General features: G+C 38.5%; 2 protein-coding genes across 25 annotated transcripts in view; one reads left to right on the top strand and one right to left on the bottom strand.

Annotated features, from left to right (window-relative positions):
- The window catches only part of CAST (calpastatin), a 106,579-nt gene extending 103,764 nt beyond the window's left edge, over positions 1-2,815 (top strand). For all 24 annotated transcript variants that reach the window (XM_032275854.1, XM_032275844.1, XM_032275800.1 and 21 more), the window contains one exon: positions 729-2,815. The gene's annotated coding sequence lies outside the window, so the exon portion shown is untranslated. The remainder of the gene's footprint in view (positions 1-728) is intronic.
- Positions 2,816-4,563: 1,748 nt separating this feature from the next.
- Positions 4,564-27,417, bottom strand: part of ERAP1 (endoplasmic reticulum aminopeptidase 1) — a 37,994-nt gene continuing 15,140 nt past the window's right edge. Inside the window, exons 5-19 of the mRNA XM_032275714.1 lie at positions 23,045-23,165; positions 21,816-21,970; positions 21,364-21,477; positions 20,073-20,204; positions 18,546-18,677; positions 18,333-18,404; positions 16,555-16,709; positions 14,686-14,765; positions 14,003-14,186; positions 11,889-12,045; positions 11,026-11,210; positions 9,983-10,144; positions 9,353-9,493; positions 8,729-8,810; positions 4,564-4,833 (exon numbers count right to left, since the gene is read on the bottom strand). Of these exons, the coding sequence (XP_032131605.1) occupies positions 4,678-4,833; positions 8,729-8,810; positions 9,353-9,493; positions 9,983-10,144; positions 11,026-11,210; positions 11,889-12,045; positions 14,003-14,186; positions 14,686-14,765; positions 16,555-16,709; positions 18,333-18,404; positions 18,546-18,677; positions 20,073-20,204; positions 21,364-21,477; positions 21,816-21,970; positions 23,045-23,165 (2,028 nt within the window). The 3' untranslated portion in view covers positions 4,564-4,677. The remainder of the gene's footprint in view (positions 4,834-8,728; positions 8,811-9,352; positions 9,494-9,982; positions 10,145-11,025; positions 11,211-11,888; positions 12,046-14,002; positions 14,187-14,685; positions 14,766-16,554; positions 16,710-18,332; positions 18,405-18,545; positions 18,678-20,072; positions 20,205-21,363; positions 21,478-21,815; positions 21,971-23,044; positions 23,166-27,417) is intronic.

The following is a 27,417-nucleotide window of genomic DNA, read 5'->3' as shown; positions in this document are numbered from 1 at the left end:
AAAACCTTAACCTCATAATTAAAAGCTTTTAAAAATATTAGGCCAGGCACTTAAAGAAAATGACCATCTGAGGCTAGCTGAATCTTTGAAATCCAAAGGCTCGTTACTGCAGATTATTGTGGCAAAGCAAAATTAGCATGTTACAACTTAGAGAAATGTCCTTAAGATATTGATATTCCCCAAAATACCAATTCGTGGTGGCGTGGGGAGAAGCTCTTTAGAGTCTGGTGAAAATTACAGGGTTTTGGGAACAAGGACAAAGGAAAAGATTGGCCACTTTTGTCTTTATTTTAGAAAGTAAAGTACTGTGTTTGATTATAATTTATGGTAACTGAAGAAATTGAATACATGAAGGAATTTTTGAGATCTTCAGAGCTGGGCCCTTATCTTAATCTTCAGAAAGGGGAGGACTTACTGTAAGCCTTAAAAGCATACAAGCACTTACTGACCAAAGCCTAAAAGAAATCAAAACGTAGGTTAAATTGGGTTCAGCTCTCTCACCACGATCCATTTTTCACATAAAGAAGGAGCTATATTAATTAGAACTGCTCTGACAGTTTTCCTGAAATTAAAAAAATTTTCTTAATAATCCACTTTCATGTTTACTTACAGGAAATTCCTTCTTGTCTATTATACAATGCTGTTGCTAAGTGGTATATTTACTATGCTTCTAACAACAAAATTACATATTAAATGATTCACTTCATTTTTTATTTGAAATTTTCAAGGTATCTGCATATAAAATCTTCAGCTGGTGGATGGTGACTTTTGAAGAACAAAAGGCTTTGGCAACAGAAAACAATTGTTCTGGGTAATTTGCTGAGTCTTTGAACATCCTAAATATTGGTTTGTTAATCTTTTCCAGAAAGAAAATGAATTTGAATGGTTCACCTGTGTTATTGTACTGAGTACTGATAAACTTTGAATTTTTTTAATTGCCTTCAATTGGGAGAGAAAGAAAGCTTTATATTTGTAAGAAATATATTTGATAAAGTTTCTTAAAGCAACACCAAAAAAAAAAAAAGAAAAAGAAAAAGAAGAAGAAAAGCTAAGCAAACTTTTGCACATTCTACACACAGTGCCTGTAAATCTCATTTGTATTTTCAGTTTGCACTTAAATTTTTTTGTTAGTGTTTGGAAAACAATGCTTTAAACATTCTTCAGTGTTCTGATTTCTTATTACCCCCTTTCTTCTTGGGCTTTTGAGCTGTATTTGATGTTGCTTTGGGATTATGTTTATAAAATATAAGATATTGTATATTGGGCACATATCTCCTCTTGGGCTGCTAATAATAAATTAATAATAGGTAACCTGGACAATCCAGGGAGCACCAAACCCCTTTTCAGTTTGAACTCTTCTTTGCCAGGTGTGAGGACTCTGCACCTTACAGTCAGCACAAAACACACTGAGCAGAATACAGGTTAGATAAGTCCCTATGTAGCAAGTTTTGAGCATAAGAAATAAAATCTAATTCTTAGGGTATTCATCTGACTTGAACTTGGTGGTTTATGGTGTTAGTAAACTGTGTTTTCTATTATCTATACAGAAAACCCACGTAGCAACTGTGTGCTTAGAGCTATTGCCACATTAGTCCTTGCACTGTCTCGCATCTGGCTTTATGGAACTTAAGTTTACCTATACAAAAAGAAACTTCTGCTTTAAAAAAATTATATATATGAAATTTTAAATCTGCTTTTCTCCCACAGCAATTTAAGAAGTAGGCTTTGATGTCCTACAACTTTGAATGGTTTCTGAATGAAAAGCTCCTGAACATTGCACTGATATCATTGATTAGAATTTTGATATTTAATTTCATCTTTATTTCCTAGTAGTGAATGCAGGAAAAGATGTCAGGTACATAACACAAAACAGATTGGGAATTTCTTGTTTCCAAAGGGCATGGCCTTCCTTAGCATCAGTTTGACGCTTTTGTTATGGCTTAGCTGACTTGTGGTAGCAAGCAAAAACAATAACATTGCTTATTTAGGAATGGGCACCACATCTTGTTAACCTCCCCCACAAATACTCTCTGAAAGTCATGCACATACCTATGGGATTTCACACTCCACCAGCTTAAAATGCTATGTCTCTGCCCATCAGAATTAGTCACTATTCTATTTTTAAGGCAACAACAAGAAAAGAAAAAATACTTTTCCTGAGGGATTTCTAACTTTGCATCTAATCCTCCCATTTGGGCAGTATAGGGGTTTGCTTTTTGTTGTTGTTAAAAAAGACCTTGAAACCTTTGACACTGACAGACGAGTTTGCAAGGTATAGCTGCAGTCTGACTAATTTCCATGTGTATCTAGAAGTATTTTTAAATGGCATACCAAAATCTAGAAGTTTAAAGATGCCTACACAAGTAAACATTTATTTAAGGTACTCTGAATATGCCTTCTTTTTACTTAGAAATATCTTCAAGACTTGGGTGTTTGTTACTAACTAACTGGAGTAAGTTACGGGATCTAAAGCAGCCCTTTTTACAATCAGGTAGGAGAAAATAATTGCAAATATCCACTTAGAGGCAAAGAACAATTTTTATTACCAAAAAGGTGTCTGCACATTGTTGTGGCAATATTGTATCTGTTTAGAAAATGAGCCTTTCCAAAAGCAAATGAAGATAAGTTCCTCAGGTGACCAAAACTGAAAATCAGTATTTCCATGTTTCATTAATCAAGACATAAAATACAATTAAAGCAAAATAGTTTACATTAAAATCTTGGTTGTGTATTTTGTTTTAAGGGAAATAGCTTGGGGTGGAAATTACCGGTGATTTCTGTTTTTATTAAACTATTCACCACAACAAATAAGTATCCATTTTTATACCTATTTGTTGTGGTGAATGGTTTAATAAATTGGAGATTGATGTCCAGAAGTCACTCTGTTCCATCGTGTATTAGAGGAACACATTTTGACATTTTTCATATCAATCATACTCCTTTATCTTGAAATTTCTGCCTTTCCTTCGAAAAGTTCAGTTTGAACTCTTCTTTGCCAGTCAGCGCAAAACACACTGCGACTTTAATCAAATCAACAACAAAGCAAAATGCAGGTTAGATAAGTCCCTGTGTAGCAAGTTTCGAGAATAAGAAATAAAATCTAATTCTTAGGGCATTGTCTGACTTGAACTCCGTTGGTTTACCATGTTAGTAAACTGTGCTTTCTATTATCTTACATAAAACCCGAGCAGCGTGTGCTGAAGCAACTGTGTGTAAAGGCTTCACAAAAGACTTCAAAGCCAAAGAGTGTCCCCAGGCTAATAGGAACAAATATTTTGTTTCACAATGTAGTATCATTTATTGGTGACTCTGCAATAATTTACCGTCAGTAAATGCCAATAACTAGTTACTTAGAAATTGTGAACTAGGCCAAATAAGAAGCAGAGAGAGAAAAAAATCATCTCCCTAAAAGGGTTTTCCTACAGGCTTGAATGTGCTCTGCCTTTTCAGAAAAGATACTACATCAGTCAAGGCAATAGATGACACTCAGAATTATCTGAGGAATGTTCTTTAAAAATACTTTTTACTAAGTTTGCCAGCACAGTAAGTGGAAACTGCAAGTCCCGCCAGGACTAGTAAAAGCCAGGCACCCACTGAGGCCCCTAATCCTGAAGGGATGAGGAGGGAGCAGTTACCAAAATCCAGAGGTGGGGAAGGCTGTGTGGAAATGAGGGTCCCCTCTCAGGAGCTAAGACCCTCAGGGGAGGCCAGCCCAAGGCATCTGTTCGGGAATCAGGGAAGAGCACCCCTACCTACTCCCTCCCCCGACCCCAGCCCCAGCTCTCTGACTCCCCATTGACCAACATCCAAAGGGCAAGAAAGCTTGATGACTTGGCCTCCTGGGCATGGAGCAAGGAAGAGAAGGTCTGGCAGGGTTCCCGGGGGAAGAGCTTTAACCCAGCCATTGTCTGACTTAGTCTCAGATCCAGATGTTCATTGTTCAGTAGTCGACTATTCAGTCTTTCTAGGAGACTGATGAAAGTTTATGAATGGCAAGCATGGGGCACAGGGTTTTGGACACTGAGAGGCTTAAGCATAAAATATAAATGAGAAGAATAAGGTACTTTATTCCTCTGTGGCAGGGAACTCACCACTTGGGTTTACATTGCAGGGCAACACCTGTGATGAATGAAACACATGGTAGCAATCGCCCATTTATGAAAAACTAACAGCCAGTCTTTTCACAGGAATAGTCAAAAAATCAGTTGAGGGGGGAAAGTATCTTCAGCTGGAGCCAAAACAGCCATCTCTAGTTTGAAAATACACTCAACAAAATGTTGGTGATTAAAGATAGCAGGAATCTGGCAAGGGAGAATTGTTGTTTTGTTTTGTTTTTTTCTGAGACGGAGTCTTGCTCTGTTGCCCAGGCTGGAGTGTAGTGGGGCAACCTCAGCTCACTGTAACCTCCACCTCCAGGGTTTAAGTAATTCTCTGCTTCAGCCTACTCAGTAGCTGTGATTACAGGCGCCTGCCACCACACCCAGCTAATTTTTGTATTTTTGGTAGAGACAGGATTTTACCATCTTGGCTAATTTTTGTATTTTTAGTAGAGAAAGGGGTTTAACCATCTTGGCCAGGTTGGTCTTGAACTCCTGATTTTGTGATCTACCCGCCTTGGCCTTCCAAAGTGCTGAGATTACAGGCATGAGCCACCGCACCTGGCCAAAGGAGGAATTCTTACAGAAATTCCAGCTTTTCACTCTGCAGCCATACTCTGATTTTATCAAAATTATTATCCATCCAACGGATATTTTCTTCAATGGTTTCAATTGTCTGTTGGACACAACGGAGCTGAGAACCATTTTCTTTCAAAGAGCTGAAGAATCCTTTTACCTTGTGAGGAAAAAGTGGGTTTTAAAAATTAATTTTATTACACTAACCAGATGTAACTTTAGTTAAAAGAAAACTGAAGCCAAAATTCCAGCATTTGTCAAAATTCTATATAGAAGGCAGTCCCAGGTGTCTGAATAGGATTATGTACACATAAGCTATATGAAATGAGCTCATGCCTCAGGATGTCAAGTTTTGTGTTTTTTCTCTGCAGTTCTTTTGTTTATTCACAGTTGTCAGACTTTAAAAGACTTCACTGTTTACCATTTTATAATTAAGGTCTAATTGAGTGTGTCTATTTAATGTGTATTGTGTTGTCTACTCACAGATGCAAACTTCATTTTTAAAAAACATGATATCTAAAAAGCAGAATGTGCAATCTCTTCTTTGCGAAGCAAAACAGTTTCCACCACATAAGTGCCACCTCTCTCCATAGACCTGGCCTTGTATGTTATTATAGAAACACTGTAGGGAATGGGATTCTTAGCAAGTTATGGCGGTAAGACCAAAACCTTGCCAATTTTTTTTTAATCCTAATCCACAATTCATGTATTGTTCTCTGAAGATAAAATCCATATAAAGTTCCCCATGATCTTAAAGAGATAAGAAACTCTTGCCTATCTCCTGAAAAATATCTTTGTTCTTGTTTCATCTCTGGGTATCTTAACCCCTTGAGCCCACATGACAGATAGGCTGGCTTTGCCACAGGATTGACCATTGTGCAATTCTGTTTCACCTGAAAGGGTTCTTACCCTTTCCTCATAAATTTTCACAGCATTAGTCTGTCAATTTTTGATTTGGTACTCAGGAAGCAAATGTAGGCCAAGATGTATTATTTATTCAGCATAGATTCGAGACAGCCAATTCCTTAAAAATCCATGTCATAATACCATATGGTTAGTTTGGGAATAAGGAGGGAAGTAGGAATGGGCTTTAGAAAGATGAGATTTCAATTTTAAATGATGCAGAGTTGTTTTAAAATTATATGTCAATATGGTACAACTCTTCAATGAGTCGAAGGCCTGGGCTCCTGCTGTAACAACCTAGAAAATACTTCTCCACTGTCTACCTTAAGTTGTAGCTCAACCTGTTTCATCCTCTCAGAACTCAAGATTAATTCACAGCTAATTAAAAATCACTTTGAGCACTATTCAACAGTCAAAGCACATCAATAATTTTACTAATTGCTCAAATCATTAACCCTGAAGGAGCCCATCATTATAGCTCCACTAAAAACAGACCTTCTACAAGAGTGAAGCTAGCTGTTAGCCATTACTCTTACCCTTATCCTGACCCAAAATCATCTTTTCTGTCTTCACCTGCCTTGGAAATGCAACATCTCAGCTGAATCTTTGATTCAAACTTGGCTCCTGAAGAACAATTTCCATGCAATAAGTAGCACAACGCAGGGATAGGAAAACAGTTTTATCCTACTAACTTGATTGAGCAAATGATTTAAGTTCTATGGAATCCAGTCTCCTCATTTGTAAAATGGGGGAGAGTATCCACACTGAAGAGCAGTGGTGAGAATATAGATATATAATGCAGGTAAAGTGCAACACCCCAAACCCAGCATGTATCAGGGACTTAACCTCATCCATTTGTTCACCAATATTTACCCTGGTATTTACTCATCCCTCTGCTGTAATTACTGTGCTAGACGCTGAGGATGCAGCAGTGAATCAGGCAAGCACCCTCCCCTCATGGGGCTTACAGTCTTTTGGGGGATACAAGCAGTAAATACAATTATTGTAATAACCTGCTATGAAGAAAATTTGCCAGGGGTATGATCGTAACCGGGGAGATGTGGCCTGCATTGAACAGCATGGTTTTGGGGAAGGTGATTTGAGCCAAGACCTCTCAGAGATAAAATTCTCCTTTCTAGTAAAAAGTTGGGGAAAGGGCAAGCTAGGCAGAGAGAAGAAAAAGCACAGAGGCTTAAAGACAGGAGAAACACGTGGTAGCCCAGGAGCAGGAGGAGGCTGAGTGGCTGTAGTGTTGTGAGAGAACCAGGAGAGCCTGTGGGAACTGGCACCAGAGAGGTCCTCAGAAGCCAGGCCATCAAGGTCGTGGACACATGGGAAGGAGGGATTTGGAATTTACTGCAAGAACAATAGGCAGGGTTTCAAGAAGCCAGGGTCGGTCATGGGCTGACTTGCAGTCTTAAATGTGGAAAATGTTCTGCTATTGGCAAAGTGGCAAGGAGGAGGCCAGTTAGGACACTATTGCAATAGGCAAGGCAAGAGATGAGAAAGGCTTGGGCAAAGAGAAGTTCACAGATCCAGTGCATGTGCTGAGGGAGAACCAGCAGGACTTGCATAATTAGATGTGTGGGGAAGGGAGGACTCAGGATGACTCCTATATTTCATATGTCAGTAGTTTGCTCTCCATTATGACATCTCAGGCTCTTTAATTTTCATGCCCAGCTTCAGGGTCTTTGCACCTGATGTTTCCTCTGCCCACAATACTCCTCTAGATGTTGGCATTTCCTTCAGTATCTTCTCAAATGTCTCCTAATCATCCTATAAAATAGCACCAACCCTCTACCCCAATCACTTCCTTGCCTTATTCATCTTCAGAGCATGTAACTGCTTGACACTGGTTGATTTGTCTGTAATTATCTGATTCCCACAGCATAAATTTCAGCTCCATGAGAGCAAGGGTTTTCTCTGTCTGTTCATTGTTATGGCCCCATAACCTAAAACCATGCAGGGAATATATGTCTTGAATGAATTAATGAGAATACAAATGAATGAATGAAATACTTTGTTGCTCTAGATCTTGTCTATGGATAACTACCTTTCTGATCAAACCTTTGGACAGCTCTTCAGTCATCACACAGACTATCTCTGCTCTAGACCTTGCTGGAGTCCAAGCTTGAATTATTATATGCAAGTTAATTTTGCAAGCCTGGACGAGGCCACTGAAAACTGGAAAAAGCTAAGAGACTGTAACAACCCTTTACTCTTTTTCATTTCCAAAGCTCTCTTCCCATCTCAAGCTAGAAAATAGTGTAATCAGACTACACAATGGAACCACTCCTAAAAAATGTAATATTAGCTTCTTGGCTTTTATCTAAATGTACCATAATTTAAGAGCCATGTAAAATCTGTTCCATGACTTTACCGTAGGAAAACATTATAGAAGGGACATCACAGAACTCAATGATCCACACATCAAAGTCCTCGAGTTTAGGACTGAGGAGAAGTCTGCTTTGGTAGAAAACATGTATGATTCATGTTCCCTTTTTCAGACAATGAGAATAACTCATACTGATTCCTTTTTCCTTGACTTCTAGGAATCTCTGTGATAAATTTAGGAGACAATTACAAGAATTCTTCCCAGCGATAAGTCCTTCACATGGTCATCACCTGTCTGTTATGCATCTTTTTGTCCTTCATTTTAACATGAATCTTTCTTTTATACATGAATTTTTACATTTTAACATGAATCTTTCTTTTATACATGAATCTTAAAGTTGCCTGAAATTCTTTCTGAAGGTAGATGGCATATATAATAAGTAACAGGGAACCATGAACTTGGATGGTTTATTTAAAAACCTAGATTCCAGTCCTGCCTCTTTAACAATAGCTGGATGACCACTTCAATCATTTATAACTCCAGTGTTCACTTTTAACATCCTTAAAGAAAAACTAATTGTCTCAGTAAATTTTTTTAAGTCCTAAGGTTTTAATGGCAGAGCTAAGACCTCTTAACATTTCTGAGAAGAGGCAGTTTTCACTAGTTTGCCTGCAACTGATTTATGCTGCTGTCAACACTATAGCATCCAAAAATAACTTCTAAATGAGAAAATCCATTTCTAACTCACCACACCCTCAAAGTATTTTGTCTACCCATATTAATTAGCTAATTTTCATTTATGTTTAAAAAGAAATACCTCTTCAAGCCGTGTTCTTGTGGAGAATTGATTTGTTGTACCTATTACCATGTGGGCTATGGAAGATGAGCCAAGTTCAAACCTAGAGAGGTAGATATTCAAAAACAGATTGTGAAATATTTATTCATTTAACATATATTTTAAAGGCCTCCTATATATAATAGGTTTTAACTAAAAGCTGATTGGTGTGAAAATATAAAATATGATATCTATCCAATGGGTTAAGATCTAGCTGTAAAGAATAACACATACCAACAGTTTAATAAAAGGTGAGTATCCAAAAGAAAATGACAGAGGCAGGAAGTACTATAAGAGTTAGACAAAGACAGATGCAAACAAGCAAACATGCTCATGGAAGACCAGGGCTGAACTGTGAGGAGGAAGGCTTCAGGTAAGTCCATCAGGAAGGGGCTATACCAGATGGAATGGAAAACATCCCTGTCCAGATTCACTAGTTAGCACTGAGTTCCAGTTTTATGTTTTCTACAAATATTTTAAGTACTTTCTACTTGCCTATCTGCAATCAAAAAGTACCTTTAGACTGTTCTTTTACAAGCAACAAGGCTAAAACACAGTAGGGTTATGAACTTACCCAGTCACAGCACAATTTTTGGCACTACTTACTTTTGTACAAGTTTGTTCCAGTTTTCCCTCAGAAATTGCCAGGCCAATGGGTATCCTACTGGGTTCCTGCCAATGAATGTTAGAATGTCTGGAAACTCCTGAGTTTTTATTTTATCGCCCTTAAAGCTTTCATCTAGTAGCCTGGAAGGATTTAAGAAAAGAAATGTTAGCAATAAATAGGTGATGAAATAATTATGAATCACTGCAATAAAATTACTTGTAAAAGAAAAAAGTCTGCCAATAACAAAGGTTAAAAAGATAAATGGGTAATCGGAATCCTGATAAACCCACTATAGCTACATAATAAAAACTAACATTTATATAGTGTTTATAACACCCATTCTCATATACTCTCTCATTTGTTCCAAAGAACAAGGAAGAGTAGCTCTAGTAAATATTTTAAATATGTTCTCATTTTAAAGATACACAAATGTATATGCCTTTAAATGTTTTTCCTAACACCTGGTTCTCCCTAATTATTTGCTATTCTTATTAGATGTGTGCTGACTTGCAGTATGTTCCCAGCAGAATAGACAATTCCTGGCCAAGAAAACAAAAATAGATGCCAGAATGATCTAATCGAATCTAATTTCCCTTGGCCACATGAACATGAATGAACAACTGACTTACCATTGAAGCTTTTCCTTATTTTGGGTTATGCAGAGGGCAAATTCAATTTGGTTTTTCTCAGTACTAGACAAAGAAGACTGATATTTACTATAAAGAAAATCCCAGCCTTCTGTGCTCTGGGCCCCCACAGCAAACACTGCCAAGGTCACGTCGACAGGCAGGCTATAGAAAGGAACATACCCAGTGAGAATCTGAGATGCAGTAAGTACATTGAGATGCATAATGGTGACCAATTATAAACTGTTAAACTGTCCCCCTGATCAGAGAAGCATGCCTGGAAATATAAAAAAAACTACTCATTTCCTTCAGTTACACTTTATGAAAGAGGCAAGAGAAAAAATATATAAAATTAGGTTTTAAGTAGCCTTCTCAAAAATGTAACATGAAATACCATTTTTATAAATATCTACATATTTAAACATTTTAATGATACAGGGTGACTCCATAGGTGATCTCTTTTCAAGCCAAAAGAAAGAAATTCAAACTATATTTAAAATTTACACCATGATCACAAGTCAGGACTCCAGTGGGCCTGCTGTTTGGATTTCTTTAAGTGGAAACATGTAGATTATTGGCACAAAAGTTTCCTGGGTGGGATTTAAGCTCCAAATGTAAAAGGACTGAAGTGTAGCAAGAATAGGGATTTCCAGATATGGTAAAACCCTACCTTGCTTAGACAGTGTCAGCAATTACTATGTCTCCCTGTCAGGGACTTTGGAAGCCCAAAGAAACTACTATAAAATACAATGCCTATGTTTCTCTATGGCATGGCTGTCACAGTTCAATATGACTTTACACTGCCTATACAAAAACAGGAATTATTCCAATATCATCCTAACTCCCCAGATATTTGACTTTTATGCACAGAAGTTCCATCCTACCATTTCTTAAAAGTTGAGAGATACATAGATAAAAAGTAATGTATTTTCCAAAAAAAGGGCACTGGGAGACACTTATACTTTTTATTTTCCCTAATGGTTAGTACCAGTGATGGAAAACAGAAAAGATACCCTTTACATCAACAAAAGTCAGTACGGACTGACCTCAAGTTTCCATTGGATTCCTTCCACTTTCTGAAATAGTCTTCTGCCCTTTGTACACACGGCTGATACTTGCGCACACAGGCAAGGAGGAGTAGCTGACTCCGCAGCATTCGCTCTGAGACTGAGCCCTCGTCTGTCCATGTCTGCTTATCAATGAGGTCCCTTAGCAGCCTGATGAGGAAACCCTGAGGGCGTTGTACGGGGGAACAAGGACCAGTATTGTCACAAGTCATTTCATGTGAATATAATCTATTATGGTTTCAGATGATAGGGGCTAATTTTTAAAGCATTATCTAACTTTTACTGCATAAATCATGCAGCAATGTTTATATTTAATTATAAAAGGGTCAAAAACAATAAATATGGATGAATGACTTTCATATTTTCATAACAAACTTTTATTAGGTATCCTATCTACTTAAAATCAGGATGAACTGCCACTTTTAAAAACAAACTAAAAGACAGTTTATGTGACCAAATTTTGAGAGCAAATTATGCAACAAGACTTCAGGATATTTTGCCAAGAATAACAATTTTGTGCCTCTTCCTCTAGTACCATTAAGAGTCCCAGAAAATCTTAATGTCAGCCATCATAATAGGAAAGGAAAATAAAAGGTTTGTGAAATAAAGGAAATAACAAACCCATGCAAATTAAGTAGAGTCTAAGAATGCCATTCCTATTTTTAGTGCCAAATAAAACCAAAATCTTTGCTAATCCACCCAAATACTGAATTAATATTTATTTGCTTTTCCTTAATATATATATGAAGACATACACAAACACACACCCGCACAATGATTAACACTCTTTTTAACACACCAAGAAATAATAATTATGTAACTATTTTATTTCAGGCCTTTACCTTGAATTGAGTTTCCACTTCATTCATCTCTCTTTTCTCCATTAACTTATACATAGGAATCAGCTCATTCAACCCTTGAAACACGGGCATAATTTCAGTTTCATGTTTCAAGTACAGGGATAAATCCAAGGCCTTTTCAATGGACAGCTTCCCAATGCTGACCAAGAGACACCATGGTTAGTGGTTTTAAAAGTAAATCCAGAAAGTCAAGTTTTTGCTTCAAAATATATTTTAATCTTCTAGCAAAACAAGCCAATCAGATATAAATGTTCCTTTTAAATGGATAACTATGGCCAGGCGGAGTGGCTCATGCCTGTAATCCCAGCACTTTGGGAGGCTGAGGCAGGCGGATCGTCTGAGGTCCAAAGCTTAAGACTAGCCTGGCCAACATGGTGAAATTCCATCTCTACTAAAAATACAAAAAATAGCCAGGTGTGATAGCACACGCCTGTAATCTCAGCTACTTGGTACTTGGGAGGCTGAGGCAAGAGAATGGCTTGAACCCAGGAGGCAGATGCAGTGAGCTGAGACCATACCACTGCACTCCAGCCTGGGGGACAAAGCAAGACTCCATCTCCAATAAATATACAAATAAACAGATAACTACTATATAAATCTCTCTTCTATCACATATAACACAACATCTGACATGTTTACACTGGGGAGGAAGTTTCTCAAATAGTAACATCCAGGGCTAACGTATGGATAAGTCGGAATGGAAGCACATCAGCATCTGTCCCTGTGAAACACTGGATTATGTGCTGAACTTCTGAAGTAAGCAAAGGACTTCCATCAAAGACCCTTCAGGGAGCCCGGTCAAACAGACTATCATCTGGAAAGAAATATGAGTCCCTAGAGGAAACATATTTTCTTCACCATTTCAAAAGACACTGCATAGCCACAGAAACCCTTCATTACAGAGGGTCGGTGTTAATAACCTCAGTGGTAGGGCATACATAAGTTTTAAAAAAAGAAAAAGCTCTCTAAGGCTCAAGCAGAAATATTCTACAGAAGGGAATTTTTTTATGCAGAAAGAAACAGGTAAGCAATCCTTAACTTTCTCCCCTATTGCTTTTTCTCACTTCGGGAGGCCCAGTGTGGTGGTGAGAAGAACAAGAAGGCACTCAACATTTAGGGCAGAGGGATATGCATGAGGAAAAACAGAGATAATCCTTCCCACCTGCATGGTTCCTCTTAGGACTTCAGATCTGCCTACATGTTGAAGAAGTTTGAGTTTTAGGCTTCAGGAGCATTTCCTTAAAAACCATTGTTGGACCAGGCATGGTGGCTCACACCTGTAATCCTAGCACTTTGGGAGGCCAAGGTGGGTGGGTCACTTGAGGCCTGGAGTTCAAGACCAGCCTGACCAACATGGTGAAACCCTGTCTCTACTAAAAATACAAAAAAATGAGCCTGGCGTGGTGGTACGTGCCTGTAGTCTCAGCTTCTCAGGAGGCTGAGGCAGCAGAATTGATTGAACCTAGGAGGTAGAGGTTGCAGTGAGTGGAGGTTGCAGCATTGCACTCAAGCCTGGGCGACAGAGCAAGACCCTGTCTCGAAAAAAAAAAAAAAAAGATAGTGTTAACTTTGTCCTCACCCACTCAAAGATTATTTGGTTGAGCTATATTCCATAAAGATGCTACAGTGTTCAGGTATCTGGTTTAGAAAGAAAAAAAAAATCCCTTCTTTAATCCAAGAAATGTAATGCAAAGAACTTGGGCCTGAGTCACTGAGTCTTCTAAGAAGTCTTCAAGGCTGTTAAAGACCCAGTGATGGGAGAAACCTGAATTAGTATAGCAGGGCCAGAAGAAGCTGCAGGACTAGGCAAAGAGCTTTGCCAAGATGTTGATCTCCTGGTTATCTATACTTCTGCCTCAGTATGATCTGAATTGCCAATGAGAAAAGACTGAAATACAGATTCCTTCCTTCAAGTTCCTTAGCAGTCACAGACAGGAGGTTAATTATAAGGCTAAAAGCAATCTTGGGTTGTTACAAGAACTTAGAGGAAAGCACCTTTCAACTTCTTGTTATCAATCATTTTTGTCTCTAGAAATCAAGAATTTGAACGATAACAACTGCTTTCAGAAATAAACCGCAACTTTGTGCAGTATTACCTGACAAGCTGAAATGCATTGTTAATGAGACTCGCCCGATCATTACTGCTGATTGCCGTGTGTGTTGCTTTTAAAAGGCCAGTCAAAGAGTCCCATCCGTCATTCTCGTAATGCACAATGTAATAGCCACTCATGCCTACATTAAATTTGATCCATTCCACCTCTTCTGGGAGGATGAGCACATCTAGAGTAAATAAAATAAATCAAAGCTCCATTTGCTCCCTTGCCTGATGAAAGCTTTTATGATCAGAGACTGGGCAAGGAAAATAGAGAAGAGTTTAATACTGAACAATTTGAAATCATCACTTACTTCTTTCAGAAACCAGAAAACAGCAACTCAATAGACAAAAGCTAACACTAGCTTTAAACATCAATTTTGTGAGATTTACAGATCTCTGAAAAGAATGCAACCACATCTCTGGCCATACATATGATATAACCTAGTAATGTTAACAAAGTAATAGGGAATGTTCACTGGTAATCCCTCCTTTTTAGCATTAAATAATTCGACTTGTAATCTCTATCTGGCAAGATATTGGCCATTCTTCTTTGAAACCAGAAAGCATTTTCAATCTGATCCCTTTTGCTTTAACCAAGACAAATAGCAAAAGAAACAGCATTTTAATCCTACACGTTTTCACATTCCTCCTTGAATTAAACTAGTTATTTCCAAAACAAATTACCTGTTTTTGTTTTCAGCAAAAATCGATGGACCGTGTCTGATTTGCTAGTGATGAATGTCAGTGGAACATGCCACAGGTACCTAAAAGAATGGAGAGATGGATTGCTCATGTGTTGATTCAATTCAACAAGCAGTTATTAAATCACCTATCATGTGCCAGGCACTGGTTGGTTTAGAACAAGATAATACCAAAACTGCTATGGCCAAGTTCTCAAAACATCCCAAGTTTGTTTTCCAGCTTTGTAGGGAGTGTCCGCTCAGGCACTCTTTCTCTTTCTTGGACTCCTTTAGTAGAGCTAGGAATTTGGACTTAAGTGAACCCTGAAAGCCTTTTTACAGTGATTGGCTGATTCCATCTCAGATGCCTGACTTCAGGAGTCAGACATACTAGGAAGAACACAACATCACCTCCTTGGCATTCCTGTCAATGATATGTAAGCTAAATATGATCACGGAGAAACAACAGAAAATCCAAATTGAAAGACATTCTATAAAATAACTGGCCTGTTCTCTTCAAAAATGTCAATATCAAGAAGCCGAAAAAAAGACTGAAAAGTTGTTTCAGAAAAAATGGAGACCAAAACCATGCAACAGCTAAATAAAATATGTGATCCTGTATTGAATCCTAAATCAGAACTTATTTTCTATTTTGCTATAAGGATATTTTTAGGACAATTGGAAAAAGTTGAATGGGATTTATAGATTAGATAATAGTAATGTATCAAGTATATTTCCCTATTTTGATAATTGTACTATGGTTATGGTTATGGTTATGCAAGTGAATGTTCTTGGGTTTTGTTTTTTGTTTTTGAGATGAAGTTTCACTCTTGTTGACCAGGCTGGAGTGCAGTGGCAAGATCTCAGCTCACTGCAACCTCTGCCTCCTGGGTTCAAGCTATTCTCCTGCCTTAGCCTCCTGCGTAGCTGGGACTACAGGTGCCCGCCACCATGCCCTACTAATTTTTACATTTTTAGAAGGGACAGGGTTTCACCATGTTGGCTAGGCTGGTCTCAAACCTCAGTCTGCCAAAGTGCTGGGATTATAGGCGTGAGCTACCACACCTGGCCGTGAATGTTCTTGTTTTTTAGAAAATACTATGCGGAAGCATTTAAGTATGAAGGAGAATCATGTCACCAATTTACTGTCAAACAGTTCAGAAAAACATATGCCAAGTATAAATATACATATAGATATACACATAGATATGTATGCAGGTGTCTATATAGATAGATGGATATAGATTAATCAAGATTTAAAGCCTCCTTAATCCTTTTGGGAAGATGGAAGAGGGAGATGTCTATATGTGTGTGCGTGTATATATATAACTTGTAACTTCTCTATAAGTCTGAAACTGTTTCAAGATAAAAGAATTTTTTAACAGTGTCTATCTGGGGTCAATCAAGTTGCAGCATCTTGTTTCTAATAATATTCTTCTATAGAATTCAGCTTGCAAACAGGTTCCAAATCTAACTCAGAAGAAGACAACCAAGTCTCTCATAATTCTCAGAAATCACCTAACTTATGCTGTCCTTAGCTCCAGCCAAATGCTAGGCACTATTGTAATCTAGTAGCAGTTGCTCAGGTTGGAGCTGATTTTAAGCCAGTAACCAGAAATTACCATGCTATCAAATTACAAAATATGAATGTTAAAGTAATTATATCATCAACTTTACTGAGATGAACCAAGGTTTAAAGCCTCCTTAACCCCTTTTGGGAAGATGAGGGCAGGGAATATAACTTCATAGCTACACAGATGCAGTTGAAATATTTTAGCACTAGCGGTAAGGGCATTACTTCAAAAGCAAGGTTTCATCCTACAAGGCAGATGTTACCTAGACAACAAAATGGATTTTACTCTGTGAGCATTACCCAGTGTCCGGAGTGCCGTCAGATCCCTTCAGGTAGTGCTCTTGCTTCATGTGCACGTTCCTCCCGCTCACTGTGATGGTTATCAGGGGAAAACCCTTCTGCAATGTCCAAGTGTTCATCATGGTTTTCACATCCAGGCCTTCCTGATGCCAGTGCTGGTGTATACACAAAAAGGCAGACACATCACCCACTTAACCCAACTCTAAGAAATGAACACCAGTTTGTGCTCAAATAGCCCCTACCAGTTGCCAGCTCCCACTTTGGAGCTCTTTCTGATCCCTTCCTCCACTGTCTCCAGCCATCACACCTCTATTAGAGTACCAACTGTTTGCTTGCCATTTTCCTCCATTACACGTACGTGTCCGGAGGACAAGTAGCATACCTAGTTCTGCCAGGCACACTTTGGGGCTGGCAATAACATTGGGCACAAAGCAGGCATGTGAATGAAGGAAGGAAGAGAAGGGAGAGAAAGTGCCAGGTTTTCAGTACCTACATAACTATGCTGGTTTTCAGACAAACAAGGTGGAAACAATGTTCAGTCAAGAGCCTGTTTCTAAAGTGAGAACACAGAGATGACCCTTACTCAACAAATAGTGGGAACTCAAAAGGAGCTATGTTCTTTGATACTAAAAAAGCTTTTAAGAAAGGATTTAAGAGGTAGTAAAGGCCGGGCGCAGTGGCTCACGCCTGTATAATCCTAGCACTTTAAGAGGCTGAGGTGGGCAGATCACTTGAGGTCACAAGTTCGATACCAGCCTGGTCAACATGGTGAAATTCCATCTCTACTAAGAATAAAAAAATTAGCTGGGCATAGTGGCACGTGCCTATAATCCCAGCTACCTGGGAGGCTGAGGCAAGAGAATCAGTGGAACTGCAGAGGCAGTGGCTATAGTGAGGTGACATTGCACCACTGCACTCCAGCCTGGATGACAGAGTGAGACTCCATCTCAAAAATAAATAAATAAATAAATAAATAAGAGGTAGTATAAAGATAAAATGTGCCACAGGACGAATCCAGAAACTACTGAACAAACCAATTTCTAGGAAAAAAAAAAAAAGCCAATAAAATAAAAATATAAAAAGAAAAAAGAAAGATAAAATTCTGTTGAATCTGCAGACTCACCCTCAGCTTCCCCTGAAAACATCCCATAAGACCAGATAAACAGAGACTCAGGCCGTTTTGTGACTCGAGGTTATGAAAACTTTATAGCGTAGCAGTTAAAAATGTGAGTTAGATCTAACTTCAAACCTCTCCTCTGCAATTTACCAATCATATGTCTTTGGATTTCATGTTCTCAACTTTAAAAATAGGGATAGTAATAGTCCCCGGCTCATGGGTTTATGATGAAGAGTAAAGGAAATAATACATATAAGTGCTTAACATGTGCCTGATACATGGCAAGTGTTCAAGAATGCTCACTGACAAATCTATACAAATGCAGAGCTCTGGAAATGACTGTCATATTCTTTTGACAGCTACAATGCAGCTCTAATCTGCTGCAGAAACATGTCATAAATCCACTGCTGTCCAAAGTGAAGCTGAAGAAATTAGTACCAGTGAGAAGCATTACCAAAGAAAACTCTGCAACCCTCCTGTATAGATGCATTTTCAAAAAAATTGAAACAGATTATGAGTCTGGTATAGTTTAAATGCAGTCTTATCTGTAATGAGGGTGATACAATCCAGAACCTCAGAAAGTCTGGCACAGAGCTATCTTTCAAAGAATATGTAGTCAAACAATGTGCTTGGGGGAACATGTAGAGATGTAGAAACTTACTGAGGATGAAGATGAATGCTGACTTCTAGAGCAAAAGCCATCCATCTCTTGTACGCCATCTGTAGGGCAAATCTAAAACACAAAAATAAACACATCACTCTTATTTCTACAGAAAACAAATCTTCTCAGAGGGATTAACATGATGCAGGGAAAACAAAACAAGATAATAAGCCTGTCAATCCCAAATGCAGAGATATTCAAAAACATACTCACACTTGCCATACTATCCCACAGGTCCTCGTTTTTTGTATTTTTATAGCTATGCTTCTGGAGATACTGTACAATGCCAATTTTAAATGCATCAGCACTAAGATACTCCCTTAGCATATTCAGAATACAAGCTCCCTGAAAAGATAATAGAAATAATTGTTATCTACAGTTTTTAGTTGCAATCTCATCTGAAATCACATATTCTTTTGCAATAAAACACGTCTTTGAAAATGCAACTGCAGTAACATTGTTAATGTCTGGCAGTTTGTGAAACAGGGTAAGCAGGTTAAACCTGGACCTGTTTAGGCAGGGGATTTGTCTAATGTGATTGTTTATGCTCTCAGCCCACTGAAGCCCTTATTTTCTATCAGGAGCCATGCCTCCCCATGGGTTAAATTAGCAGCATCTGTCAACTCCGTTTGTTCACATGTGAGTGGATAATGGTGCTGATCAAACATTGGACCCTGAGCCACTACCTGGCTCTCCCACTGCCACTTCAGGGCAGGACTAGAGATAGGCAGGTGCAACAAGGGGTGGAACACTAGAGATGGAAGCAGAGGTAGATGTCAGGGAAGGGTAAGTGGATATGTCCAGGGAACCCAGGCAGCCTAGAGTACCGGTGGGCTGATGGGGCTGGAGTCACAATGAGAAGGGGGACAAGAGTATTCCCAGACACCCTGTATTCCTGGGCAAAGGGCTCTTTTCCTCTCCACTCCCATTACCACGAATGGTGAGTCACAAACTCAAATGCCTCCAGTGGCATATGACAGGGTATATAAATGAAAGAAGTAGTCCAAGGATAAGAAGAATGCTCTTACATTCATTTTCCCCTGGACTTTCAATGGAAACATGCAAGCAAGAAACACGTTTCTGTTTGCTACCAAAACAACAGCCAAGCACAGATGACAAATGGCAACACATTCTCAGCCTCAGTGAGGAGAAGACAGTAGAACATTTGGGACTGGTAGGCGAAGTGGAAAAGCAGAGCCCTGATCTTACAAAGAGTGAACAACTTAGCTCCAGCTTATGCTGCAAAGGAATACAGTGGCCAACTCCTCCTTTTTCTCCCCTAAGAGAAGCTAGAAATCTAGATTTTTACATAAAATCTCCCAATTATTAAATTGTTGGCAACAATCCTCAACTCTGTTACTAAACACATTGTACAAGACAGTTATTTGCATTTCAACAATATTAACTGTTTCTGAAGGTCCTGAAAAGTAAGCTACATGAGGGCAGGAATTTTTATCTATACAAAGTTGATGCTCAATAAACATCTATAAAAGCAGAGGTTCTGTAAGCCATGAATTTTCAACCCAAGAAAGAGTATATGAAGAATTTCCCATAAAATGATCTTTAGGGTTATGAGCCAAACTGCAAGTTAGGCCTAAAAGAGTTAAGTGCAGCCAGCAGGGGTCAAGAGAGAAGGCATTCGATCTGGGTTTAACCCCACAACCTTGCCTATAACTTCTCCACCCCAGTATGTATAACTTTAGTATCCAAACTATATCCCTATACTCAATTTACTTTTACCTTATCATAAGAAACATCATCAAACATCTCCCGGATCTGAGCAGGATTCTCCACAGGTGTAGACACAGGGTGTGAGGAATTTAAAGCATCTACCTCCATCGCACTGAAACATTTGCCAAAGAAATAATCTTTCTATTGAGACAGAAGAAAGAAAACATCACCTATGATTTACATTTAGATAAAAAAATGTCAAAGGAGGGAGGTTTATCTGAGGCGAGAAGCCTATACTTCACATTTTGGGGCAAACCTATTCCATCTTTCCTAATATTTATGAAACAAAATAGAATTACTATCTTCTAAAAACCACCTAAGAAACAATGATTTTAGCTAAACATTATAAATTTTGTTCATCTTAAATACTTTAGAATAAAGAAAATTTCATATTAACCTAAAAATGAAACCATTATGCCTATAGCCAAACAGCAACAAAACAAGAAACTAAACTGTATAGTAATTTCAACATTTCCAATTATTGTCTACACTGTTTTAGAGCAAAAATATTTAGCTTTAAAAACATGTGATGGAAAGAAATGGAAAACCTCAACCTGCTTTACTAGAGCACAATAGCTCAAAGGATAATATGTATGCATAATCATTGTTATTACTAAAGATTATACAGAAACATAAGAAAATATTTGTGATCCATTATAGTGCAATATTGATATATACTTTATAATTATGTATACAGGCAGATGAAAATAGGAAGTAATAAGTATTTACAAATGAAAAGAGTCATTGGTGTAGGATTAAAAAATTTTTACATAAAGTAAGTTTAATTTTGCTATATGTGATTTTCTCAAGTTAAACATGGTCACTTAAAAAACAAACCATATAGTAGTTCCAAAGCAATAAATTTGTGACCCAGAGGCCTAGGTTGTTACACAATCAAATGTACAGTTACCTTAAGTATAACTCATTTGATTTGGCAAAGAGGGTCCTATTGAGATAATACCAATGTGTACCTAATAATTCTGCAATGAGCAACCTGAAGGTTGGGAAAATGAAATGGAATGTTTAGGCTGCCATCATTTCTATTTCTTTGATATTAAGAAAGATGAAATTTGAAAATTTCCAAACAATCATAGATTCACAGCTGAGTTTGTAAATAAGTCTTTGTGATATATCTTGAAAGTTCACTAGCATTTTTGCAACATGATTCATAAACTGTCAAGGAAATTATCAATGAAATATTTTTCTAAGTTCTATAATAAAATATTGGGAAATATTTTCCAGCAATATCCAACAAAACAACACATTAACCTAACATGTAAAAAGATAAATAAGTACTTACAACTTTCAGTTCAGGATGGGTCACGCTGACAGACACAAACTCCATAAATTTGGCAAACCCTTCATTTAGCCAAAGGTCATTCCACCATTCCATAGTGACCAGGTTCCCAAACCACTAAAAGGACAACATGACTCAGTTTATTCACACATTTTCATGGAGACTCAATACCTATTATCTAGACTGGCAGCCATAAACAAAGACATTCAGAAAGAGGTATATTTTAAATGTCTAATATAAGTTTATGAATGTTAACATATATTTATAGGACTAATATTTAATGAAGGTAAAAATAAAAAACTTTTATAAGACATTAAACCTAATGTTTTGCAGAATCAGTTTTTCCTAAGAAAAAAAGACAAAGTACAAATTATAATATATAAATAGCTTTATATGTCCCATAAAAGCAATATAAACATAGTTTATACTTTTTAAAAGTATGAGTGAGCTTATACCTGGTGAGCCAGTTCATGGGCCACAATCATTGTAATGCCAAGCTTACTTGATGCAGAAGACTTTTCTGCATCAAACAACAGAGCAGATTCTCTATATGTTGTCAGTCCCCAGTTTTCCATAGCACCAGCTTGAAAGTCGGGAATAGCAGCAAGATCTTGGGAAGGAAATAATAAAATACATTATCAACGCCTAAGCTACACATTCCCCTGAACATACGAATCTTCAGAATGGATAGGTGTTTGAACCAAAGGAAAAGCTAAGCTACCTGTGCAGAATCATGGAGCTCTAGAATGGAAGAAACTTTCACAATGGAGAAAAAGCGGCTCAGTGACTCAGCAACACTTTGCCGTAAATGTGGCAAAATCACACTTGCATCTTAGGCCTCTTTTTTTTTTTTTTTTTTTGGAAACAGGGTCTCACTCCGTCACCCATTCTGGAGTGCACTTGCAGGGGCGTAATTACACGTCACTGCAGCCTCATCCTCCCAAGCTCAGGTGATTCTCCCACCTCAGCCTCCCAAGTAGCTGACATTACAGGAGTGTACCCCCATACTCAGCTAATTTTTTTGTATTTTTTGTGGAAACAAGGTTTTTGCCATGTTGCCCAGGCTGACCGTCTCAAACTCCTGGGCTCAAGTAATCCACCTGCCTAGGCCTCCCAAATTGCTGAGATTACAAGATATGAGCCATTGTACCAGGTCTCTTCAGGCCTCTTGAGTCCATTTCTAACCTTCTGATGAGGAGTTTGGAAATTGAAAAACTTAACAATTGTAACAATCCACTCTATTTTGGATGCTCAAGACCCACAATAGTTTTAAGGGCTCATGTAAGAAAGAAAATGCAGAGTGTCTTATACCAGATAAATCTATTCATTCAAAACAGTTTGATGAGCATCCTCTGTGTTCCTGCCAAGCAGGTGCCAGGAATGAAAAAATGTGGCTTCTTCCCTCTGTTGTCTGCCCACTAATAAAATCAGAGGGCAAAAGAGTCCCCATGCCATGTGCCTCAGGAACTGTAAAAAGATCTGCTTTCTTCACTATCACTAGAAGTTACGGTACACATCAAGGGTGGGGAGATGCTCAGAAAGATCAACTGCAGGCTTGTCACTTGCTGGGGTTTCTGTGGCTTGAGGGGCTGCTGAGGTAACCACAGGGATGCACCAATTATAATGACAAATCTATGACTGTGTTCATCAAACGTCGTGTGTAATACCTGTGCAAAATCTCTACCTTGTTTGGGTAGGGGATATGGTATGCTGAAATAATCCTCATAAAATTCTAGAAGAGTCACTGCAGCATCCAGTGCATAATCTGCTTGATTTATCTTGTCTGGCACAGCATATACAGAAACCTAAAGAGAAAGGCACAAGAAAGGAATGCAAATACCTTAAGTGGCTTCTCTCCACATCGTATAGAAGACTGACATTAATGTCTTTATATTGCAGGAGATGGTTGCCAATATTGAAGAAAATAATTGGGAATTCCATTTCTTACATTAATGCTGACTGTTCCTGATCAGTCCCCCTTCTGAAAACGACAAATGCTGGATAACATATACAAAGTCTTCTTGCATGTGTTTATAAGATGGCAAATGAGAAAGGAAGATTTAGAAGCAAAAGCGAAATGACAGCTGGACCCTCTGATGTCCTGTGAGCACTGCAACCAGCTTTAGCCCGAAGGCACTAGCCCAACACAGCTGCACTTGAGTTTTGGTTCTTATGGCATTGAAGGACTCAGGAGATAACAGACCAAGTCTAGGGCCTGCCCAAAGTAGAAAGTCTAACAAGACATACAACCCCTGCATAAAGCTAGAACCCAAAGGCCACACCTTCAGTGTAAAGGTAAACTAGAAATAACTACTCTTTCTCAAGGAAACTACAAGTGAAGTGATCCCTGGGCCAGTAAGTACTCCCAAGAGTACTACTCTGCAAGAGCAAATACATTTTCTCTCTGGAATAATCCACTTTAGAATCAGGCAACATAAGCTCACAGACATAATTCACAATGCAAACAAAGAAACAAGATACCATAAGCAAGAGCCAGCAGAAACAACAAACCACAAAATCAGATACACAAAGACTTCAGATAAAACAATTATCAGACACAGAATATATAATATGTATGCTTAATGTGTTTAAAGAAATTAAAGAATTAAAAATATTAGTAAAAAAGCAGTTTATGAGTTCTGCTGCAGCAGACCTAAACGTACCTGCCCAGCAGCTGTGAATGAACAACAGAGCTCACAACTCACCATTTGAGCTCCTATAAAGAAGAGACCGTCTCCTCAAGCAGCTCCCTGACCCCTATATATCCAAAGAGACACCTCATAAAGGAGAGATCAGATTGACACTAGGCAGGTATCCTTCTGGGACAAAGATAGCAGAAGAAGAAAACTGGTAACAACCCTTACTGTTCAGCAGCTGCTGCAGGTGATGCCCAGGCAAGCAGCGCCTAGAGTGGACCTCAGCAGACCTACAGCAGAGGGTCCAGACTGTCAGAAGGAAAACCAAAAAACAGAAATAACCTCATCATCAACAAACAGAACGTCAATCTGAAAGATTTGAGACCCAATCTGAAAGCCAGAAACTACAAAGTCAACAGGTGGATAAATCCTTAATGATGGGAAGAAACCAGCGCAAAAAGGATGAAAACACCCGAAACCAGAACACCTCTCCTCCTACAAGGGATCACAACTCCTCACCAGCAAGGGAACAAGGTTGGATGGAGAACGAGTGTGATGAAATGACAGAATCAGACTTCAGAAGGTGGGTAGTAAGAAACTTCTGTGAACTTAAAGAACATGTTCTAACCAAATGCAAAGAAACTAAGAACCTTGAAAAAAGAGTTCACGAAATGCTAACGAGAATGGACAAAATAGAAAGGAATATAAGTGAATTGATGGAGCTGAAAAACGCAACACGAGAACTTCACGAAGCATGCACAAGTATCAACAGCCGAATTGACCAAGCAGAAGAAAGGATATCAGAGGTCGAAGATCAACTCAATGAAATAAAACGGGAAGGCAAGGCTGGAGAAAAAAGGGTAAAAAGGAATGAACAAAATCTCCAAGAAATCTGGGACTATGTGAAAAGACCTAATCTACGTTTGATAGGTGTACCTGAATGCGACGAAGAGAATGAATCCAAGCTGGAAAATACTCTTCAGGATATTATCCAGGAAAACTTCCCCAACCTAGCAAGGCAGGCAAACATTCAAGTCCGGGAAATACAGAGAACACCACAAAGATATTCGTCAATAAGAGCAACCCCAAGGCACATAATCATCAGATTCACCAGGGTTGAAATGAAGGAGAAAATGCTAAGGGCAGCCAGAGAGAAAGGTCAGGTCACCCACAAAGGGAAGCCCATCAGACTCACAGCAGATCTCTCAGCAGAAACCCTACAAGCCAGAAGAGAGTGGGGGCCAATATTCAACATCATTAAAGAAAAGAACTTTCAACCCAGAATCTCCTATCTAGCCAAACTAAGCTTCATAAGTGAAGGAAAAATAAAATCCTTTGGGAACATGCAAGTGCTCAGAGATTTTGTCACCACCAGGCCAGCTCTACAAGAGCTCCTGAAAGAGGCTCTACACATATAAAGGAACAACAAGTACCAGCTCAACTAAAGGGCAAAACACCCAGCTAGCACCAAAATGGCAGTATCAAATTAGCACATAACAATATTAACCATAAATGTAAATGGACTAAATGCCCCAATCAAAAGACACAGACTGGCAAATTGGATAAAAAGCCAAAACCCATCAGTGTGCTGTATCCAGGAAACCCATCTCACATGCAAGGATACATAAAGGCTCAAAATAAAGGGATGGAGGAAGATTTACCAAGCAAATGGAGAGCAAAAAAAAAGCAGGAGTTGCAATTCTCATCTCTGATAAATTAGACTTTAAAGCAACAAAGATCATGAGACAAAGAGGGACATTACATAATGGTAAAAGGATCAATGCAACAAGAAGAGCTAACAATCCTAAATATATACGCACCCAATACAGGAGCACCCAGATACATAAGGCAAGTTCTTAATGACTTACAAAGAGACTTAGGCTCCCACACAATAATAGTGAGAGACTTTAACACTCCATTGTCAATATTAGACAGATCAACCAGACAGAAAATAAACAAGGATATCCAGGACTTGAACTCAGACCTGGACCAATCAAACCTAATAGACATTTACAGAACTCTCCACCCCAAATCCACAGAATATACATTCTTCTCAGCACCACATCACACCTACTCTAAAACTGACCACATAATTGGGAATAAACCACTCCTCAGCAAATGCAAAAGAACGGAAATAGTAACAAACAGTCTCTCAAACCACAGTGCAATCAAGTTAGAACTCAGAATTCAAAAACTAACCCAGAACCGCACAGCTTCATGGAAACTGAACAACTTGCTCTTGAATGTTGACTGGATAAACAATTAAATGAAGACAGAAATAAAGATGTTCTTTGAAACCAACGAGAATGAAGACACAACACACCAGAATCTCTGGGACACATTTAAAGAAGTCTCTAGAGGAAAATATATAGCAATAAGTGCCCACATGAGAAGAAAGGAGAGATCAAAAATTGACACCCTATCGTCAAAACTGAAAGAGCTAGAGGAGCAAGATCAAAAAACCTCAAAGTCTAGCAGAAGACAAGAAATGGCTAAGATCAGAGCAGAACTGAAGGAGATAGAGACACAAAAAACCCTTCAAAAAATCAATAAATGCAGGAGCTGTTTTTTTTTAAAGATCAACAAAATAGACAGACCACTAGCCAGATTAATAAAAAAGAAAAGAGAGAATAACCAAACTGATGCAATAAAAAATGATAAAGGGGATATCATCACAGATTCCACAGAAATTCAAACCACCATCAGAGATTATTACAAACAACTCTATGCACACAAACTAATAAACCTGGAAGAAATGGATAAATTCCTGGACACTTGCCTCCTCCCAAGCCTAAACCACGAAGAAGCCGAAACCCTGAACACACCCATAACAAGGTCTGAAGCTGAGGCAGCAATTAAGAGCTTACCACCCAAAAAAGGCCCAGGTTCAGACGGGTTCACAGCCGAATTCTACCAGACATACAAAGAGGAGCTGGTACCATTCCTTCTGAAACTATTCCAAACAATACAAAAAGAGGGAATTCTTCCCAAATCATTTTATGAGACAAACATCATCCTGATTCCAAAACCCGGCAGAGACTCAACAAGAAAAGAAAACTTCAGGCCAACATCCATGATGAACATAGATGCAAAAATCTTCAATAAAATACTGACAAGCCGATTGCAACAGCACATCAAAAAGCTTATCCACCATGATCAAGTAGGCTTCATCCCGGGGATGCAAGGCTGGTTCAACATACGCAAGTCTATAAACGTAATTCACCACATAAACAGAAACAAAGACAAAAACCACATGATTATCTCAATTGATGCAGAGAAGGCCTTTGACAAAATTCAACAGCCCTTTATGCTAAAAACCCTCAATAAGCTAGGTATTGATGGAACGTATCTCAAAATAATAAAAGCTATTTATGACAAACCAACAGCCAATGTCATACTGAATGGGCAAAAACTGGAAGCA

This window comes from Sapajus apella, unplaced genomic scaffold (assembly GCF_009761245.1).
Source record: "Sapajus apella isolate SASKATOON/1434 unplaced genomic scaffold, GSC_monkey_1.0 scaffold1, whole genome shotgun sequence".
Lineage (NCBI taxonomy): Eukaryota > Metazoa > Chordata > Mammalia > Primates > Cebidae > Sapajus > Sapajus apella.
This window is presented reverse-complemented; position numbering and strand designations above follow the sequence as displayed.